The following is a 19,059-nucleotide window of genomic DNA, read 5'->3' on the forward strand; positions in this document are numbered from 1 at the left end:
AAACTATCCAATAAGATTCCTGTATTATCACTGGATATAACTATATGGATTTCACATTATCCATCATTATCTAGCATAACAAAATTTTATCCATTATAATATCTATTACTTTTCCCTTTTTATGTAGATCAGAATAATTATGTAATAAGCATGAGTGACCTACTGTACATTTAAATAATCACAATTTCATAAGTAATAAAGCTGTCAGCAAATTTTAATAGTAAAAAAGCTTTTATTTTACAATTTTACAATCATATACTTTAAATAAATGATTGCATAAAAGAAGCTTGTTTCAGTTGATTTAAATGAGAGTTAAATATGCATATCCTTTACATTTTTAGATTTAATTATATTTTATGGGATATTTTTATTTATATTTTTATTTTTATTTATATATTTTTAGATTTAATTATATTTTATTTAAATAATTACATATTATTTTGTAATATGCTATAAATGTCTATTGTCGTGTCAGTGTTTAAAAACTTTCAAATTAAATTCTTATTTGATTAAAAACTTACCAATTGATTATTCTTTGATATATCTTCAGGATTCAAGGCACGCAAATCAATAAGATCTGGTCTGTATCTATGAATGATAGCACAGAGAGCCATTCCATTTTTCCATGAAGAAGTCATATCAATTATTTTAATATCATCATATAATGCAACTTGTTTCTGACACCATACTAAAAGGGCATCTGGATGGATAGCATAATCTGAAATTTTAATATAAAACTTCTATAAAAAATATTCTAGCAGCTTTCATAATCAATTTCAAGTAAAGTTACTGATTGAAACAAGAATGTAGTGTTAAATTGAATACAAAGCAAATTTATAAAGGAGAAAAAGCAATAAGTTATATTGCTAGAGTGAAATAGTAATAGTAGTAGTAATTAATTATATAATCTCTAGCTGTGGTTATTTATCATAATAATTTATTATTATTATATGTTAAGCAACAGAAATGAACTGAAAAATGTTCTTGAACATGGTCAAAGATTGAGATGATCACAGAAAAACTAGTAAAAATCAATGCCAAATACGCTAAAAACTGTGTTGAAAGAAAAGCAACCCAACAAGTCATTGAAATAGTTACTGCTGTGTGTAACTAACTTTTAATTTGCAGTAAAATTATCTGTTTGATGACTTTTCTGAGTCACTGTATATTCACCATTAAAATCTCTGATATACATGATCAATGAATGAAATACAAAAGTAGTAAAATTTATCAATGTACATTTTAAACATTTATATAAATAAACATCATTATTATGATATGCTATGATTTTATATTATAAACAAAATGAATTTACAACTATACTGAAAAAGTTTAAATAATGTAAATAGAATACTCTTGAAGTTTTTTTGCATTAGGACAATTTGGGAATTATTTTCAATCATGACAACCCAAGTTAATTAAGAACTGACCACCAAATGATCAAAGTTTAGAATAAATATAGATTCAACTTTTTTTTTCTCATTAAAAAAATTTCTATAATTTATATTATGCTATTACTATAAATATAATAAAATGATAAAAACACTATTATATTTAATAAATATTTAACACAAAAGACTTATTTCTGGTTATAAAAAAAAAATCAGATATAGTATATAGTCATTGTATCTTTAACTAGTAATAAACTAATGTAACTAGTAATAAGGTTTTTTTATTATTAAAAAATTTTATTGTATTAGTATCATTACAAATAAACTTTTAAAATGGTGTAAAATATTTTATAAATTAAAAGCAAAAGCATCTTCCTCACACTTATATAAAAACTAAAATACCGTATATCTTGGCAGATAAGACGACCTTCAGATAAGATGAGGTATAAATTTTCGTCGAAGTTTTATAGTTTTAGCATATATCTGTCCTATAAGACGATTCCCAAACTATCATGTCCCGTGAATTTAGTTTAAATCAGCAATCATCATCTGGATAATAATACTGTATAGCATATACGGAATAATGTCCTATTTGTAATTTTTCGAACGAACAAATTTTATTTTCTTGCACTGCCTTGCAATTGTTGCAAACATTTGCACTGATTCGGCATTCGGGTAATGACTGACTATTCACAAAAATGTCGTATGGGCTATTCTATTTTGTGGACATGCCCTAATCTCTACCAGTAAATAATTACATAATTACGGTTTGTCCATTTTTTTATAATGGTTTTAATTTATATAAACTTCAATCTAATTTTTTTGTATCTGTCCTATAAGACAACCCTAGATTTTAGGGGCCTTTTTTTATGATTCAACTATCGTCTTATCTACCGATATATACGGTATTTAAATAATAATTTAGTAACATTAATGCAATTACCTCTCCTTTTTCGTTTCTTTGGAACATCCTGTATAATATCTGGCAATTCGTCTTTGATTTCTTTATCTGTATCATACAGAGGTCTTAACTGAGCAGGTAAAATTGCATGTGTTACTAGGTTAGGGTAACGAGTTGAAGGATTAAGTGTATTTTGGTTGAAATTTTTATTTAAGTTTTCAGGAGTGGTTTGTGCTAGTAGTCTATAAATACTCTCTCTTTCTGCTAAGACCTAAAATTAAAATAAACCTTTAAAACATTCATCATTGGACAAATTTTGATTTTAAATTTATATAGTATTAATATTTCATATACATACTTGTAATGGTGTCATTTTACCAGAAGCCCAGCTCCTGATCATCCAAGCAGCATCTAATGCACTTAAGAAACCTCTTGCACAACCAGATCCTGTTGGCCAAAAAGGCTACAAAAAGATTGACTTTAAACATTTTTGTTATATATAATTTTCATGAAAAAACATTTCGTACCTCTAGTAAACTATCTCCAACAAGTCCTTGCAATAATTTATAACCTTTCCTTTCAATAATGCGACTTGCATTTTCTGCAGCATACATTGAAGTAAAATCAAACATTGCAACATCAGCCTGGCCATAATGATTTACTGCAAAGTCTGTACTAGGAAGTTGATAATTTGTACTGAAATTAGCTGCATCTCTAGCATAATCCATCAGAGCTTCTCTGTCAATATTTTCTGATGCTAATAGTCTAGCAGTATCATTATAATCCTGTTTAACAAATTTAATTTATTAAGTAATTGTTAGAATCTGTTAAATAGAAAAATTCTTTATAAACATAATTAAACTTAACAAAAGAACTTGTTAACATATTCCCATATAAATATTAAAATAAAAAATTTCTAAACATTTAAAATATCTGATTATTACAGATTCTTGATCAATTGAATTAAACTGTACATAAAATCAACTTTACTTAAACCAAATAATCGGAGCAAAAATGTTCTACTATTGCAAATGTTTTTGATGCCCCTTCTGGGCTCTTCTTCAGACTTTTACATAAATCCGTTGCAAGCTGTTCATTCAATTTTTGAATTTCAATTTAGAAGGCATTCGATTTCTGATTCAAATCATGCACGTATTCCAAGATATTCAAATATCGGATATTAGTATGAGATTCAAAAGGTGCACTAGATTCAATTTAAACCATTATAAAACCAAATGCTATCGTCCATTAGGAGTTGCCATGCCATGGAAAGAAACATTTCTTCTTTAAAATTAATGCATGTGGACTTGCAACCTGCCTTAAATATTTCCATTTCGATATTTCGCATACAAAATATTGACATAGGGAACAACCTACTTCTCTTACAATTCATTAAAAAATCCAGCTTTGCTCTGGCCCTCATTAGGCTTATTACTGATTTATGATAAATATCAGCTGGCATTGCTATATAATAATGCACGTGCTTATTAAAATAAATTTTTAAGCATAAAAATACCTACTTTTAATATTACACCTCTGTCTAATAAACTTTGTTTTTTTGCTGTCATTACAAAATAATGTGTATCATCTTTATAATAAACCACATTCTCCAAATCTATTCCTGTTTCTTCTTTCATATCCTTTAATAGAAAAAAGTACTCTATAAAATTTATTACAGTATACTTTACAAAATGTATTGTCTTTTTTTTTCATAAATTAAACAAAACTGTATTTTTTAAGATAACTAAATAGAACGTAAAAAAATATTTACTAGCAAATTATTTCATTGTTAATATCATTCTATAAAAAACTCATTAAAATTACAATTTCTAAGGACTAACTTCCTTCTAAATTATTATAAAATTAAAAAGTAATTTTAAATAGTAATAGTAATTTTATAAACTTAAGAGTCAAAAAGATTCTGAATTACTATTTCATGAGAATTTAGGTTAATAATTAGATGAAATTTTAATTTAAAGATGCTTACATGTCCAATTTTAATAATATATTAAAACTTTAAATACATTAAATACTATGTTTTTGAGTTAATTTTTATTGCAGATTTGTACACTAATATTTCTTTGATGTCCATATGAATACAAATATCCTTTGTCAACCAAGATAGTTGAAGAAATACAGGTATATCCTCGTCTTACGTCGGTAATTGGTTCCAGGAGAGGCGGTGCAAGTCGAAAAACGACATAAGTCGAATTTACTTGTGTAGTTATGACGTAAGTCGTAGTTTCGACTTACGTCGATAACTAAACGCCAATAATGGAGGAAATGCCAATAATGAGCACTTAAAGACCGCTAAATAAGACAACAACACAGAAACACAGATGTTCTCATGTTTTGTTCTCTAGGATTTATGATGATTATATTAACATTTACTGTAAATGTGTATATTTTAATATGATTTTATATGCTTTTAACACTTTTCTAGTGATATTATGACTTCAATGTTTATGGCGGACGGATTTAAAGTCGAATAAACTGACTTAAACTTGATTTTTATTTTTCCATATACTTTTTTGACAAACGACGTATAATCGGGAACGACGTAACTCGAGAGCAACATAACTCGAGGTATACCTGTACTGTGATTGACAAAACAAGTGAAGAGGAACCAAACATTTTTTCTTGAGTGCTTATTTTGTTTAAATATGTTTATTTTGGAAATTTTTTTTAGTTTAAGGTGACAACTTCACATTCCTGAAGAGAAAAACAAAACTCAAAAAACAATCTTACCATTCAGTTTTGTCTCTCTGGAAACCACTATTAACCATGACTTACAAACTCTCAGAAATAACAAATAACTTTGAAAACCAAAACTTCTACTAAACTAAATTTATAAATAAATAAACTTCAAATGCCTAGAGTTATTGCCAGCAGAAAACATGCAAAATATAATGTATATGAGGTAGCCAGTAGTTAGGATGTCGAGGTACTGAATAAGTATAAATTGGTAGCAGATTGAGGAGGAATATTCTAGCCTTGTTAGACATTCAGTGATTGTTTGCAAAGTAACTGATTGATCATTTATAACTTATTTCCTAACAAAAAATTGTTGATTTGCCCACTTATTATTGCTGTTACTTTTTGTATCACTTTTAATATATTTATTGTTAGCTTTATTTGTTTTGTACCTTTTTTAATTACTTAAATTTTAAAGAAATTTTTAATTAATCATCATTATTAGTATTAATTCTTTTGTATTGATTATTCCTACTAACTGCACTTTTTTCACAGCAAACTTGGTTTTTAATAAGGCTCTGCCTGCTATGAGACTAACACGAGATCAGAGGAGACAGATGGAGATAGAGACAAGAGGTCAGAGCCACTGTGTTCACACATGCAACACTAAACCTTAAAAACACAGGCTATGCAGAAGGAGTTTGGGAGAGATGGATAAACTTTGACATTGATAATTAAATATTTTATTTTATAATGTATGATTTATTCTTAATCAATATCAATAATTTTATATCAAAACTATAAAGAAAAAAAGCTTTATGTATGCTTTACAAACATTAACATTTTTTATTTGATTTTAATTGTTTTCAATCTATATTTTAATATTGATTTGATATAAAACTATAATTATACAAGTTCATTAAATAAATAAATATAGCATTAAAAAAATTAAGCTAATATAAACTAATGCTATAATTAATTAATAATTTTGTCTTGTCTAACTATTTGAAATAATATGTAAAACAACTCAGCTTATAGTAACAGAAGTCCAGAAATTTATTACCAGAAAAATATTATAGGACACTTCACTTTTAGTTTAAGAACAAATAAATACTGAATAGTAAGACAAACAATAAAAGCAAGCTACTTCTTTTTCCTATTTATTGTAATTATAAAACTTGTATAAATTTTACACTTCTATTAATGAGTAATAATTCTAACTTAAATTAAATAGTTAATTACTACAAAAAATTAATTAATTAGTAATCTATATTATATCATCTCATTTTAGTGTAGAAACATTATTTAAAATGGTAATTACTACAATATATCCTATGAAATTTTAAAATATTGGATATAATTTAATTTGATAATTCTTTTACATTCAGAGCCAAATATATTTTCTATGAAATTCAACTGTACAGTATAATGTTTTACAATTCTGCCTGCATACTAGGGATTGCAATTGCTGGATCCCTCATCCAGCAATCCAGCTGGATCCAGCGCATTCTTCGGCCTGCTGGATCCAGCACCAAGTGCTGGATCCAGCGCTGCGGATCCGCAAATACTCAATTAACTTTCTAAATAATTGCGCAAAAGTCTACGTCGTCGCATTGCCGCTTTGCTAACTACTAGACTGCTACTAATTACTTACTCACTACTTTACTAACACTAATAATTAAATTACTTATAAATAAACTATACCTTAATCAATCCAACAAAATTTAATAAAATAATAACGTATTCAATCGCTTTAACGATCTTCCTCAGTTACAAAAAAATACAACATTAACTATAGAACATAAAATGTGTTTGGAATAAATGTAAAAAGAATAGTGCTTAATTACATTCCATTTTTAAACAAGATACATAGATGTACTGCCAGGTCTAATAATTTTTGTATTGTATACCGACGTAGTCCCACTGTTTTCAAACTTTTAAGAAACGATAAAAAGAAAGAGGATCGGAATTCAACAACGGGTATATATTCGGTGCCTTTACACAACCAACGTTTCAATTCCAAGCTTGTTTATGTGGGTGCAACGATGCGCAGTTTAAAACAAAGGCTCAAGAGCACAAATATACAATCAGTAAGAACCTTGACAACACTGCGCTGGCACCATACGCAAGACAGAAGGATGTTAACGTCCAATGGGTTCAAGCGGCAATTATAAAAACGATGACAAATAGGCAAACGGTCAAACATCTTGAGAGATTGGAAATCTGCAAGGCGCACATGACAACTGGTCGTATAAACCATAGAGATGCGGACTCATTGTCTACCATGTGGAGATCCTTTTACATTAATTAATGTTATTAACGGACAATGCTGGTTTCTTTGGATCTTATATACAGGGTGTTTTTTTTAAAACTGACGGTACTCAGAGACATCTGTAGAGCAATCTAACAGCCGGACTGTCGCCAAATTTGGAAGAGTGACTAAGGACGACATGGGAAAGAGATTCCGCGAAGAAAAAAGTAGTACCCAAATTTTCCGGTAGGGGTGGATTTGGCGCTGTTGTAGCAAAACAGCTAAGAATCTGCATAAAATCCAGCTGCAATTAACAAACACACGAATGAATAATCAGACAGAGGTTTCAGTGTAATAACGAAAGTTTAATTAATCAGCAAATAACCTTCTCCCTTCTTCAATGTGATCACCGTCCTGCTGGACAACTCATTGCATCCTGAACACCATGTTCTCTATGGCCAAACGTAACATGTCCACAGGAATGTTCATCACAGTTCGAGAAATGTTGTCCTTCAAAGTCATCAAGTTTGGGACACTACCAAGATAGAGCTTGGACGTTAAGTAACCCCACAGGAAAAAGTAACATGGGGTTAGATCCGGGACCTTTCTTCAGTGAAGTGCTGGTAGCTTTTTCGTTACAACAGCGCCAAATCCTCCTCTACCGGCAAATTTAGGTACTACTTTTTTTCTTCGCAGAATCTCTTTTCCATGTTATCCTTGGTCACTCTCCCAAATTTGGCGACAGTCTGGCTGCTAGATTGCTCTACAGATGTTTCTGAGTACTGTCAGTTTAAAAAAACACCCTGTGTATATTTTTTCCGCTATTTATTTTGTTTATTTATCTATATTTTGTCCATTTGGGCGTTTTCCGTTAATTTTCATATTTATTCCAAACACATTTTATGTTCTATATTTAATGTTCTATTTTTTTTGTAACCGAGGAAGATCGTTAAAAACGATTGAAAACGTTATTATTTTATTAAATTTTGCTGGATTGATAAAGGTATAGTTTATTTAACTTATTCTACTTCCAGTACATAGTTTTATATACTTATAAATAACTACAGACTAATATGTAGAGCCTATATATGAAAACTGGTAAGACTGATAGCCACTTAGCCACTGATTATCCGTCCTTACATTATTATAATATATTACCGTATTTTACGGACTATAAGACGCATTTTTTTCTTCGAAAAATTGCCTCCAAAATTCAGGTGCGTCTTATAGTCCGTAAAATACGGTAATATAAATTAATCAGTAGAATTACCTTTGCTATCATTTAACTTAAAGATTACATTATAATTATAATCTAACTAAACATTTAAAGTTAATTATCTCTATCTCGAATGTTAAACCGAACCAAAGTTAAGTTTACTACCTAAATGTGTAAAAGTTTTACTGATTTATAGTGACCAGTCTAAATAATAAAAGCTTTTTAAGTATTTTTAAAAAATGTTTTATTTCATTAAAAAAAACATAAATTGCAGGATAGATAGATAGACAGATAACACTTTATTGCACCAAAAATACATCCGCGCTGGATCCAGCTGGAATGATTTCAATCCAGCAAAAATCCAGCTGGATTCAAAACACTGCTGGATTGCAATCCCTACTGCATACATGTATGTGTCCAAACACCCACTGCTTTATATATAATTAGTTAAATATATTAGAATGATATCAATTTCATTAGAATTTCACAGACTCTTTGGCATGTTATTCTCGATAATGTTGAAAATTCATATGATATCTTTTAATAAATACCAGTAAAAGACAAGAACAGTATCAGTTTTTACCATTACTAACTTAAAGTATCAAATTTTTTTCTAAGAACATCCTATGAATATCATAATTTAGAATGAATAAATGTTAGAAAATTTTATACATGCCTCAGAAAGAAACTAACCAACAAATCAAAAATTTCTTAATAGTATATCTTTGGACAATGTTAGGCTGGCAACACTGTTCTAGATGCCAGTCTTGTTTGCAAATAATCATGGTTGGATATATGCTGTCAATGTTTGACAAACTTTGTTATTAAATGTCATATTATAAGACTCATTTATTGAAAAATTGTATTATGGTATTGTCTTAGTATCATTTCATTAAATTTTCACTGAAATCTCTCAAATTTTGAGTGCTTTTTTATAATCATTGATATCTTTATGTAATGTAAAGATTTTGAATTCATGAGGTAAATAGAAACAACAAAAGTTACTTTCTATTCATCTGATGCAACTTTTTTCAATAATCAGTGTTTTAAAATTTGAAGTTTGAGACCTAGCACTAAAGTAGTTAAATAGGTCTACAAGTATTTGTAAGTTTCTATATTGATCTTGATTTATTTCTGTGAAAGTGATTTCTTAAACTTTGTGACTTCTCTGTAGTGAAAGTATAAGAAAGAAAAAACTCCAACAGAATGTTACGACAGTCTGTCAAATTGAAGATGATGGATATGTAGTGCTCTTCTACAGAACACCTCAAACAATAAGATGTATAAGGAATCTTTCTTCAGGAGGTTTTCAGGAGATTTGTGAGTAATCTTACTTCACATATGATGTTAGGAAACTCTCTGTCCTCAGTACCAGTTCTACATCACACTTCAAGAAATTTGATTTTCACATCACCTACTGTTATTGTTAAGGAGGATAAGAACAATATTAATATTTTCAGACAACTTATGAGATCACACTAATGACCTCATAAGTGTTATTGAAGTTACATAATCATTTAGATAAAGCAGTGTTTCCACCAACCCAAATTATGCTTTTGATAATTTTTAGAATTCATCTGATAAGGAAAAAGATCTGTACAATATATAATAATATATTGGGATGATGTCAGATATCTTACATACTAGTTATATATATATTTTAAATTGATGATAACTTATAATTATAAAAAGTCATGTTATTTTTACTTTCTAAGTTGACTTCAACGTTGAGAAAAATATCAAAATAAATGAATCTCTTATTAAAATACAAAGATGTTTCAGACTTACTTGAAAAAATTTCTGATTAAATATGAAAGCAACACCACTAATTTCTAAAACTTGGGCTTCTTCTAAGCTGTGTCTATTGATGAAATTTGCAGTAATAGCAATTGCTAACTTTCCACGAAATTCTTTCCTATTAAAACCTATAAATGTACTTGATTAATTTATATCTATCCTTGAGTTATATTATACTAAAAACTTATTTACAAAGATTTTTTTTAATAAGTCCTCTTTAATAAATCTATGTTTTAGTATTCATATATGTAGGAAAAATTATCAAAAAAGTTTCCAAAATTAGATTAAGAATTTTTTTCAATATTGATTCCTGAATTATTGCCCATTAGATAATTTTGAAATTTGATAAATTACTTTGGTCATGATACTTTTACTTAATCTAAAAATTTATGTCTGCTAATCAATATTTTCATTATTAATTATTTAGCTAGTAAATATGATAAAAACAAATTTTTAAAATGTTGCAAATTTGCTTCACTAATATTTGAAATTTATATTTTACTATTAAAGTAAAATGTATATAAGTTTTATACAGAAAAAGCTATTATATAAATAATTAAAAATACAAATTATTTCATCTTTTCACAAAACATTAAAAAAAATTTAAATGAATGGAAATTCATAAACAATTATATCAAGTTTCATTTCTAAAAATTGTATATTTTTGCTAAAATATTAAAAAAAAACATTTGTTACATATACATAGTATAATGTAATACTGATTGAAGCACTGTATCAAATAACCAAACAAGACTACTTTAGTCTAATGGTTATGTAATTTATAATTAAAAGTATATATTGGATTAATAATTATCAAATATTTTTAGCTTATTTAAACATTTAACCAACTAAAAATTTCACATAATTTGCATATTCATTTGAAAGCACATTATGACAGTTATCAATTATTCCAAAATCAAGGTTAAAAACAGAACAGATGTTTATTACTTAAAACAGATGTTAGCAGTAATATTCAAAAGAGGAATGTAAAAATTTTTTATGTTTACAATTTTTTTTAAATATTTAGTGGTTCATATTTCAAATTAACTAATTTAGGAAGCAATTTAAATTATTATATTAATTTAAACTAAAAGTGTTTTTGTATTATTTCTTTCTACAGTGAAACATAAATACTAAAAGTATTAACATTCACTGTAAACAAAAAATAACATTAATAATTTTAAAAAAATAATAATTACTAAATTATTATTTTTGTATATAGTAACATATACATCAACCTAATTCAATTAGTAATGCCAAACAAGCTGCCAGATTATGTGTTGGACTATAACAAGGCTAATTGGCCTTTTTAAATTAGTCAAGTTATAAACTGCAGATTATTTTTTGTATTATGTATTAAAATAATTACTAAATAATTCCATATGCAGTCAGTATATTATCCACTAAAAGTTTCATTAAACTATAAAATGTTTTTAAAAAAGTATTTTTATCTGATTCAAAATTTAAAACATTTTTTAAAATGATTTAACAAATAATTGTATATTAAAAAACAGTTTAAAGTAAACAATAAGAGAATTATCTTTACACAAATCAATTTCAAAATGAGAAAATGTTAATTTTCTCAACTTTTGTAGTTTGATAGATATAAATATTGTTGAAATTTCTGTGCCCTATTGAGATATTACATAGCACCATATAAAAAATTTCAATCATTGTAGGTAAAGAATTTTGATAGTAAATAAATCTGAGTTTACCAAATTGATAATATCTGAAATCATCAAAAGAATTAAAATAAATTCAGTTTAAATGAAATTGTTAAATTTGCAGAAACCAAAAAGTAATATTTTTTTAAGATTCTTTGGACTAACAAACATACACAACAAATTGTTTCTACTTCTATACTTATATATATTAGTATTATTATTATATAAGTATTTCTAAATTCAGAAAATATAGTATTAGAATTTTATATAAGATCACAATTTCTTCTCCTTTTCAAATTAATTAATATTTTAATGTTCTAATTCTATAAATATTCTTAAATCATAAGAAACACTTGAATATCAGATTACAGAGATTAATTTTCATGAACATTTGAATAATAATTTGAAATGTATTTCATTCTTTCTGTCCTTTGGATAGTAAGAATTTACCAGACCTACACTGGGGTAGCTGATAGGTGGTGAGGGATGAGGCAAAATAGTGTGTGGTGCGTGTGTGTGTATACATACATATATATATATATATATACACACACACACACCACACACTGTTTATTTTGTGGGTGCTATCCCACAGAAAGAATGAAATACATTTCAAATTATTATTCAAATGTTCATGAAAATTAATCACTGTAATCAGATATTCAAATGTTTCTTACAGTTTAAGAATATTTATTTGACAGAATTAGAACATTATAATATTAATCAATTTGAAAAGGAGAAGAAATTGTGATTTATATAAAATTCTAATACTATAATTTTCTGAATTTAAAAATTTCAGCTGAACTGTGTATATAGTACTTAAGTGCATCAAAATTATGTACCGTATTTTACGGACTATAAGATGCTACAGACTATAAGACGCACCTGAATTTTTAAGCAATTTTTTTAAAAAAATGCCTATAAGACGCTACGGACTATAAGACGCACCTGAATTTTGGAGGCAATTTTTCGAAAAAAAAGTGCGTCTTATAGTCCGTAAAATACGGTATATTATAATAAATGCATCAAAAGCATATATACACTTTTGATGCATTTTTAAACTACATCTATTTATATTCTAATCATATAATCTAAGCCTAATATAAATAAATAAATTATATATATATATATATAAGATTAAATTTACCTAATAATGTATTTCTTTTTCCATCAGCACCTATTAATACATCAAACTCATACTGAGATACAGGATGATCTGATGGTGAAATTTCTGCATGCCATCCCACTCCTGAAAAATTGGTGCAAAATTAGCAGATTGACTAAAATCAGCCAATATAAATAATCAAATCATTTCTCAGTAAGATGGTAAGAATACGTTACAAGGGAAACATACATAGGATATACTGTATATTAGTTTGATAATAAATTGTATTTATGTTAAAATCTGAAGACAATATGAAATTATCTAATTTATTTGTTAAAAAGTTTTACATGTAAGCTGTTAAGTTTAACAGCTTACATGTAAAACTTTTTAACAAATAAATTAACTTTAGTTCTTGTTATTAATTTGCTCTTTGACAACAGACTTAAAAAAATTACATAGATTATACATTTGGTATCTAGATAAAACATTCAATTTAAATCAAAAGTCTTGATATAGAGATTTATGCTAAATTTAATATATCTGAAATGTTTATGTTTGTGTAGTTTGCAAAATTGTCTATATAGAAAACTATCATAATATTTTTAACATGCTCAGCTATATAAATATTTCATGCTTTGAGTTAATAAAATGATTAAGCTGTTATTATGCATAATCTTGAAATGTGATTATTGCTATATATATCAAAATTCACTATTTTTTCTTAAATTATTGAGAGCAAAAATAAAACACATTTTATAATTATTTTCAGAGAGACTCATTTGCAATTTATAGACTAATTTTTGATAAACATTATAAAATTTTAAAAAATCATTTATGTTTATGTAAGGCTATAACAACAAATAGCTCTCAAACAGACTACAAGTATAAGCATCTAGAAATAACATTAATTATTTAACATCAGCTGCAAATAATTGTATTTTGTCATTTAAGATTATGTTTTATCTGAATTTTTGTGCTTTAATCTTAGCATTTTTAAATGCTGTTGTAAACCTTTGCATCTTTAAAATAAATTGGCATATTAATATACAGGATAAGAATGATGATTTTTATCAAATGTAGATTGTTTATGCTTTCTACAGTATTTTCTACATAAAACTATATCTATCACAACTTCCTTTAAGTCCATACCACAAACACATCAAAAACTTACTTGTATATTGCTTATTTAAAGAAACCAAAAAATATTTAATTTCTCAAATATTTTAGCCTTCTTAAATTTTAATAGCTGAAGATGGCTATCTTCAGCTATTAAAGCTGATCAGAGCTGTTAAAATGGAATACTTGTTTGAAAATTAAAAATAGTTCAATTATAATTTTCAAACAAGTATTCTATTTTAGAATACAGTCCAACTCGTTTAAAACGTCATCCATGGGACTGGCAATTTTTTGACGTTATAACTGAGTGTCGTTATCTGCGAAGTCTATTATTATCATAATAAATTTATTATCATATGTATAAAAATGCAAACTACATGTTTAAATCAACTTAATTTACATTATTATGTTTAAGTTTACATCGATGTAATTAAAAATTTCAAAAATTACCTTTTATAAGAAATTTCTATTTGTCATAAATTTCAATAATGGCGGAACATCCGGTTTTGAGAATAATGTCGAATCAAAAGGCAACAAAAGCTTAAACTAATGTATGCCAATTAAAAATAATTTAATTATTTCTTTATAAACTATTTAATGTAATATGTTATATTAAAAATAATAGAATATTTAACAATTTAGCATAAAGTAATTTGAAAATGAGTACATAATAACCAATCGTCATGTCGTTAAAAGTAGCAAACCTCACCCCACCGAAGTCAGGTGGTGAGAGTACCACCCACAGTCGTTCTAGACCCTAGGACTAAACACGTAGTATTTTCTTTGTGAAATAAAATTTCTAATCTAATTTTGTAAATTTGGGAGTGCTTCAAATATGACGTTAAAACAGGGTTTTATGTTGTTACAAGCGGGTTTTTTAACATTATCTAGTATAGTAAAGTCGTGGGACCGATAAAAATTTGACGTTACATTAGGGTTGTCGTTACATCCGATGACGTTATAACCAAGTTAGACTGTATGTAACTGCTTAATTTTAGTAGCTGAAAACGGCTTCAAGACCAAAAATGTTTGAGAAATATCTTTAAAATGCCTTGAATAAGCAGTATGCTAGTAATTTTTGATATGATTGTATCTATGACCACAATTTTTGTACACTGTAATTTATTTGATGCTGTCTTTACTTTGAAAAGTTAAATTGTTTTTGCAATATGCTAAGCTTAAATAAAAAATAATTTAATAGATTCTTCATATCTAAAAGATCTTGCTTTTCAAATAGAATAAAAAGAAAATCAATATTCAATGTCAAAATTATTATGTATAGAAATAAGTTTGTATATTGTTTAATTGTAGTGTACAGTGAAAAAAACTGGACTATAATTGTGTAGTATATAAACTACAGTATAAAGAATACAGAATTGTATTATTACTTAAGAGTTCTTTAAAAATTAAATCAATGACAAAAGCATAAAAAAATGAAAGTAATTAGCTTTATGTATAACAGTTTTCTCAGTATCTGATAAAGGATATGTTAGAAATTAAATCAAATCATAAAATTAAATCATCATAAACTTCTAAATAAATTTTTAAAATTTACTAGAATAATTTCATTAATAAAAACAATTATTTTAAAAGAAGCATTTAGGAAGAAATATATATTAATTCATTAAAACTAAAAGATTTCAGACTGCAAAAAAATTGTTCCATTGTATATTAGTTAAAATATTTTTTTAAAAAAAAATCAAAATTTTAAATCAAAAAATATCTTCTAATAATTAACAACCTAATAAAAATAATGAATCAATAACAAGTTTCATAATTTACAATACATTATGTAGGAGTCTAAAACGATAGGAAGCTGAAAATTAAATGAAAACAGTTTTCCTATCCATTTAAATAAATAAGAAAACTGTTTTCATTACACAGGTCTGCAAATAAAAAACTGCATAGGATTTTTATACATTTTCTTATAGATTTCAACTTGGTAAAAACGAAAAAAAAAAAAAAAACCAAAAATATTCCATCTGGTCAACTTTTTTGTAACACTCAAATTTTTGTTTATATTTAGCATAAAATTTAGGTTGTGTAATTTCTCCAGACAGCTTCTGTTATGTTTGTGGTGAATACACAGTGAAAAGTCAACAAAGAAACATAGTTTATTTTGTGTAGTTCAAATTGAAACTTGGAGATCAAGACAAAGCATGGGCTTCGCATAAGGTGTGCTGAAGATGCAAGGAAGATCTCTGTCTGTGGTTTAAGGGTAAGAAAAACTCATTTTGTTTTGGCATTCCTATTATATGGCATGAACAGAAAAATCATACAATCAACTGCTACTTCTGTTAGGTAGATGTTAAAGGATTTAATACAAAAATAAAAAGAAAATATTTTACCCTAATCTTCACTCAGCTATTCATCCTGTGTCCCATGGTTCTGAAATACTAGTTCCAGTTCCACTAATTTAGATGACATCCTGAGTGAGTCAAAGGACTCAGACACATTAGCTTCCCAGGACAAATCTAGCTCAGATTTTTCTGTTGACCAAGGACGTCAACTTTTTTTTTCTCAGAGTGAGCTCAGCGACCAAGTAAGAGACTTAGGTGTTTCAAAAGATTCAGCCGAATTGCTAGGATCAAGGCTAAAAAACAAAAACCTGCTATAATCTGGGACCTCATTTTCATGGTACAGGCATCGAGAGAGAGAATTTACTCAGTTTTTCTCTGAAGAGGGAAATCTGGTTTATTGTAATGATGTTTATAGGCTCATGAAGTGAGTTGAAATAGAATAGGATTCATCAGAATGGCACATATTCATTCATTCGTCTAAAACTAACCTCAGAGTAGTCTTGCTGCATAATGGAAATGTATTTGCATCTCTTCCTATGGGACACTCGGTTCATATGGGAGAAAACTATACTGACTTGGCTACGATTCTTGAGAAAATCAAATATCAAGAGCATCAATGGATGGTTTGTGGAGACTTCAAAATACTAATCATGTTGTTGGGTCAGCAGGGAGGTTATACAAAATATCCTTGCTTTCTTTGTTTATGGGATAGTAAAGCGAGACAGCTGCACTGGACAAAAACTGACTGGTCACCATGAGACACTTTAACCCCCAGAGAAAAAACATCATCAATACGACATTGGTTCACCAGAAAAAGTGTTATTACCATCTCTTCATATTAAATTGGGGCTCATAAAGCAGTTTGTCAAATCACTGCCAAGAGATGGGGATTGTTTCAAATGTCTGTATTCCAAGTTCCCGAAACTGCCTGAAGCCAAGTTAAAAGAGGGCATTTTCACTGACCCCAACATAAGAAAAATTTTATCTGATCCCCACTTTTTGGAAACAATGGGAGAAAAGGAAAAAGAAGCATTGGACTCATTCAAGAATTTAGTACTTAAGTTTTTGGGGAATACTAAGGACTACAAAACCATTGTACAATGCTTGCTGGCAGCATATGAAGCTCAAAGATGCAAGATGAACTTAAAAGTTCATTTCTTACACTCCCATATTGACTATTTTCCTGAAAACTTGGAAGCCTACAGTGAAGAACAGAGTGAAAGATTTCACTAGGATGTCCATGGTATCGAGAGATGTTACCAAGGAAAATGGGATGTCAATATGTTAGCTGACTACTGTTGGATGCTCAATCGAGAAACCAGAGAAGGAAATCGGAAACAAGTTCGGAGAAGCATCAAAGAGAAGAAGAAAAGATTTCATAAGAAAAAGAGAGTAGACCTAAAACTGTGTATAAATATCAAAAAATTGTTTCTGATTAGTTGTAAAAAAATATAATATATTTAGTTCATTTAGGTGATATTTAAATAATATAAATAATAGTTTTATCAAAAATTTGTTTTTATTTTGCAAAAAACCTATACGTGATGGGATGTTACGAAAGTCATTTTTAGAATCTTTGATCTTTAAAACATAATTCAGCAAAAATATCCCATGCAGCTAGAAAAAAATTTTTTTTGCAGACCTGTGTTATTTATATATTAATATTATAGTTTGTTAAATAATTTGAAAACATTTTGATTTTACTTAAATAATAAAGTGATAATTTGTCATTCTTTTTGTTTAATTCAAATATTTTCAAGACTAATTTAAACCATAATTATTTAAAATTATAAGAAAAAGAGGAGGTAGGTTTTTCATTATTTTAAATACTTTAGAAATGTCCTTTAGAAATGTACTTTAGAGGTCCTTTAGAAATGTTTAAAGCTAACCTGACAATATTTTAGATAACTGTTGATTTATAAAAAAAAAGTTTTACGTTTTTCATTATACAGTATGTTTATAATGATAAAAAGTAATAATAATTTATAAAGATGTAATAAAGAAATTATTTTCCAGTTAACTTTGTAGACAATATGTAAATTTAAAATATTTCAAAATACTAATTAAAATAGAAACAAATTAAAATTAAATAGTAATAAAATTATTCAAAAATTAACTCACTTCCATATGGTGAATCATCATCTGTTGGTTGTAGGAGACTCTTAAAAGTAACATTTTCATGTACTTCTACTCCTAACAATAAAGCTACCTTCAAAAGAATTAACTGAAGTTGACGTATACCTAAATAAAAAAGCAAACAAATTTAGTATTTTTGACAAATTATTTCCTAAATGTAATGTATTATTTAGGAATTTTATTATGTTTAGGTAATGTATTATGCTCTTTACTCACTGATATGATCGATAGAACCAGCACAAAATTTGCCAAAGAATTTCTTAGCACCAAGATTCCGGAGATCATGTATAACAAATGGCCAAAGATGAAGGACGTTATTACGAGAGAAACGATCACGTTTTTCCACTACTACTACTTTGGCACCTAACAACTGAGATTCAATAGCTGTCCGTAACCCACAAGGGCCAGCTCCTATTATTAACACCTAAAATATTTTTAAAAAAATCAATTTTAAATCAAAAAATATCTTCTAATAATTAAATTTAATA

The 19,059-nt window shown here is 27.4% G+C and overlaps 1 protein-coding gene across 1 annotated transcript in view; it reads right to left on the minus strand.

Annotated features, from left to right (window-relative positions):
• The window catches only part of Mical (Molecule interacting with CasL), an 88,409-nt gene that overhangs the window by 53,968 nt on the left and 15,382 nt on the right, over window positions 1-19,059 (minus strand). Inside the window, 9 exon segments of the mRNA XM_067281238.1 lie at window positions 522-718; window positions 2,335-2,563; window positions 2,651-2,755; window positions 2,820-3,077; window positions 3,813-3,932; window positions 10,242-10,378; window positions 13,062-13,163; window positions 18,557-18,676; window positions 18,788-18,995. Coding sequence (XP_067137339.1) covers window positions 522-718; window positions 2,335-2,563; window positions 2,651-2,755; window positions 2,820-3,077; window positions 3,813-3,932; window positions 10,242-10,378; window positions 13,062-13,163; window positions 18,557-18,676; window positions 18,788-18,995 — 1,476 coding nt within the window.

Source organism: Centruroides vittatus, unplaced genomic scaffold, assembly GCF_030686945.1.
Source record: "Centruroides vittatus isolate TY-2023 unplaced genomic scaffold, ASM3068694v2 contig_912, whole genome shotgun sequence".
NCBI classification, from domain to species: domain Eukaryota; kingdom Metazoa; phylum Arthropoda; class Arachnida; order Scorpiones; family Buthidae; genus Centruroides; species Centruroides vittatus.